At 29.3% G+C, this 3363-nt stretch overlaps 2 protein-coding genes across 2 annotated transcripts; one reads left to right on the top strand and one right to left on the bottom strand.

Annotated features, from left to right (window-relative positions):
• Positions 1-26: 26 nt before the first annotated feature.
• Tsp_13301 (putative coiled-coil domain-containing protein 75) lies at positions 27-1157 on the bottom strand (the record flags this gene model as incomplete). Its single annotated transcript, XM_003368695.1, has 4 exons — positions 1111-1157; positions 658-1056; positions 464-548; positions 27-234 (listed from the first exon to the last, which is right to left on the bottom strand). Coding segments are annotated over exons 1-4 (739 nt in total), but the record flags the coding sequence as incomplete, so codon positions are not given.
• A 1074-nt stretch (positions 1158-2231) lies between these two features.
• Positions 2232-3137, top strand: Tsp_13302 (conserved hypothetical protein). Its single transcript, XM_003368696.1, is given in 5 exon segments — positions 2232-2310; positions 2649-2716; positions 2732-2834; positions 2930-3038; positions 3113-3137. 5 exon segments carry the CDS (start codon positions 2232-2234, stop codon positions 3135-3137), a joined length of 384 nt encoding a protein of 127 aa, XP_003368744.1.
• The last annotated feature ends 226 nt before the right edge of the window (positions 3138-3363 follow it).

The following is a 3363-nucleotide window of genomic DNA, read 5'->3' on the forward strand; positions in this document are numbered from 1 at the left end:
TTAAATTAAACAAACAAATAACTCACTTTGATAATGAACGCAACACCAAATGCAATAATTATATTTTGCACGGAGATACATTTTCAGTTCATCCAATCGTCTGCAAAGAACACTTTCTGGCAATTCTACATGCGCTTTCTCTTTAACAGTATCATCTTCATCTTCTAAACCATCTTTCTTTTTAACCGCAAACCAAGGCCAATACCAATTCTCCAAAGGCGTAGCGTCCGAATCCTAAATAAACGATAAAATAATTGAAGATTTTCTGCTTTAAAATACTTAATTCAAAGATTTATAATGCTAGATTTGTGCTAATATGAATAAATATTTTTGAACTTTGAGAAAGTTCATAAATCAAATGAACTTTTGTTTTCACGGCGACAAATAGCAACCACAAAACGATGCAATATCATGTAAGCTGAAAATTAAATGAAACATGAAAGTTGAAAAATATCAAACTTACACTAGAGATATCCAAGTTGTAACACGTCTTCTGGGCTGCAGAAAATGTTTTAACTAATGACTGGTAATTTGAACGTTTTCTATTCCTAAAGAATTAATTAAAAAAATAACAATAAGTTTTCAGAAAGTTTGTTTCACATGTAAACCATAATGTAAGAATTAGACAATAATAACTATATAATAATGATAATAAACCTCTCTTTGTATTCTTTATTTAAACGTTCTTTTTCTCTACGCATCACTTCAGCCATTTCTTTAGCTCTTTTAGCTTCTTCATCTTCATGACCAAGACCCATACGGTCATTTTTAAGAACTAACTTGAGTGGTTCCTTTAAATGCTCGTTTGCTTTATGTAATTCAGAATTACTGGGTCGTTTACCAAGAGCTGATCCCGGAGTAAAACCCATTTTTTTGAGCATTAAAAAACCTTTGTTCCGTTCATCTATCGCTGTCTCCAAAGCGGTTTCTCGTAAAACTCGTTCTCTTTCACCAGATTTTAATTGTCTGTTTTGCAAATCCGCAGTGACCTTAGCATTTTCAACTTTGTAACGCTTAGCAACACTAGCTGCAACTATTCCCGGACGAACATCAGCACTTAAAAACGAAATGATAACATTTATAAAAATAACTCTGCAATAAAAGTGTTACCATTTTGCTAGAATGCTTTCTGACATGTAATCATCTTCATCATCCATTATTAAATTTCTTTACGATAAAAATTTGCTATAAGCTCAACATTACAATTGATCGGTAAATTATAGTATAAATTAATCTGATAATCAAGAATCAATTCTAAATTTCATTTTGGAACAGATTATTTTTTTAACTTTTACAATTACATTTATCATTTTGGTTAATTCCTGATTAAGTAATTTACTTTAACAGCTTTGTTTGAATTATTCTCTTTATATACATTTGAAATTACGAAAGTTGAAGGTATTATTTTACAATAAAATATTTTTTTTGAAAATTTGTATTAAAATATTATTAAATTTATTTAATAAATGCATTTTAATTACTAACCATACTTAAATTAATTTAAATAACTTGTTAGATTTCAGAAAAACTGAAATTCTTTTATTATTATTGTTAAGAAGAAATCTTTTCTCAACAGTTATTATTATAGATTATTTATTTCTGAAATTATAAAAAAATATAATAGTGTATTATATATATTTTTTTCATTAGAGAAAATTTTTTAAGAACAATATCAACAGTATATTGATAATGCATAGAAACAAGTAAACAATTTTATGGAAAAAGTATGATAGCGAAAGAAAATATTTTTGTTGTTGATTTGCGTTTAAACAATCATGAATTATAATGTAGTTATTGTAAAATGGAATGGTGCATTGTTATTACATAAAATGGCTAAAAATGTACTGATTGTAGCTGAATTATTAAACGACAAATGCACACTGTAGGTGATTTTGAAATTTCCAAGATACGAAAGTGAGTGGTAAACTTTATTGCAATTAAAACAAAACTCTTGATGTACTTTAATACGTCAAATGTATTATAAATTCATTAATCTTTTTTATTTATGGATTGAAATATTTTGTTAATTTATTATGCATGCTGTCATGCGTTTAAAATGTTTACCAGTTAGCTGAAATAGAAGTTAGTTTTTATTTGGTGATTAAAGTTTTATTATTATAATTTATTTCATGATTTAAAAAAATTATTTTATTATACACTACAGGAAAAGTGGGTTTCTTGTGGTGAACAGGAAATTCAAGCCGACTGAATATGCCTTAATTAATTATAGAATGACAGTCTTAGTCCTAGTCAAATATAAAAACCACGCCATTCTGAGGCTTCCTAGAGAGCTGTGTAAAAATTGTATAGGTTTGCCAATTTGACTTGACAACAATATGGATTTTTGTTTCTGTGCAAACAACTACATGATATTTATAAGCAAAAGAATTCAGTTTTCCTTTCAACCTGATCCGAGTATTTGTCAACATTCATTACAATGAAACAATTATTTTTTCAAGGACATGATTGTTTTCTTTCTTTTTTTAATGATCGAAATCGGTTGTATAAATTAGTTTCGTGATGGTACATTTTCACTGTGGTTTTTAATTCTGTTTTTTTCATAACAAACAATTTTGATAACGTTAGAATTTTCCAGTGTTGCTGATTGAAACGGAGAAGGTATTGAATTTTTGCTTGTTTATTTACAGTTGAAAGCACAACTGTTCGAGTTGTCACAATTGATCCACATACTGTAATTGTTATTATTGATTTTCAGGTATAAAGTGTACAGTGGAAAACGTCAAACGTTGAAGATTTGTTGAATTATTTGAATTGCGATTGTTTGTCGAATCGGATTTTCACTGCTTCGAACACAGAAAAGCACTGCATCGCGAGTGTATTGTCGGAATGAGCTGTGCGGAAAGTTGAAATGAGGATGTTCGAAAAGTATTCAGGTGTTTGAAAGTCAACTCGTTGCTATAAATTGCAGCAACGAAATGTTTTGTTTACGTGATATGGATTGATAATCGGCGCTGTTTATCAACAGTATTTTGTTCAAAGTTGCATTCACCTGCACGAGTGTTGTTGATTTGCGCGATGTTTATATATTTTTAAAATTTTCGTTTCTCTTTTTTATGCCAACAGCAATAGTTTTTTTATGTTTTGTTTTCAGCTCTGTGTGCAAATCGAATGTTTGAATCGTTAAAACGAACTGCTTCGAAAATCTCCACGAGAGAAATGGACGAAATGTGCACTGCATTCGTATGCAGAAGAGAAGTGGATGTTTTTGGTGCTTTATTTAAATTGACCTTTGAACAACGCGTTTGAAAACAAATTGCAGTGTTATCGTGGGTGTTGATTGGTTTTTTTCGATTTAATTTGATCCAATTGTCTCTGGCAGAAAAAAATATGTTTCGATATGGA

The sequence above is a fragment of the Trichinella spiralis genome (assembly GCF_000181795.1).
Source record: "Trichinella spiralis strain ISS 195 chromosome Unknown Scfld2096, whole genome shotgun sequence".
Taxonomy (NCBI): Eukaryota; Metazoa; Nematoda; class Enoplea; order Trichinellida; family Trichinellidae; genus Trichinella; species Trichinella spiralis.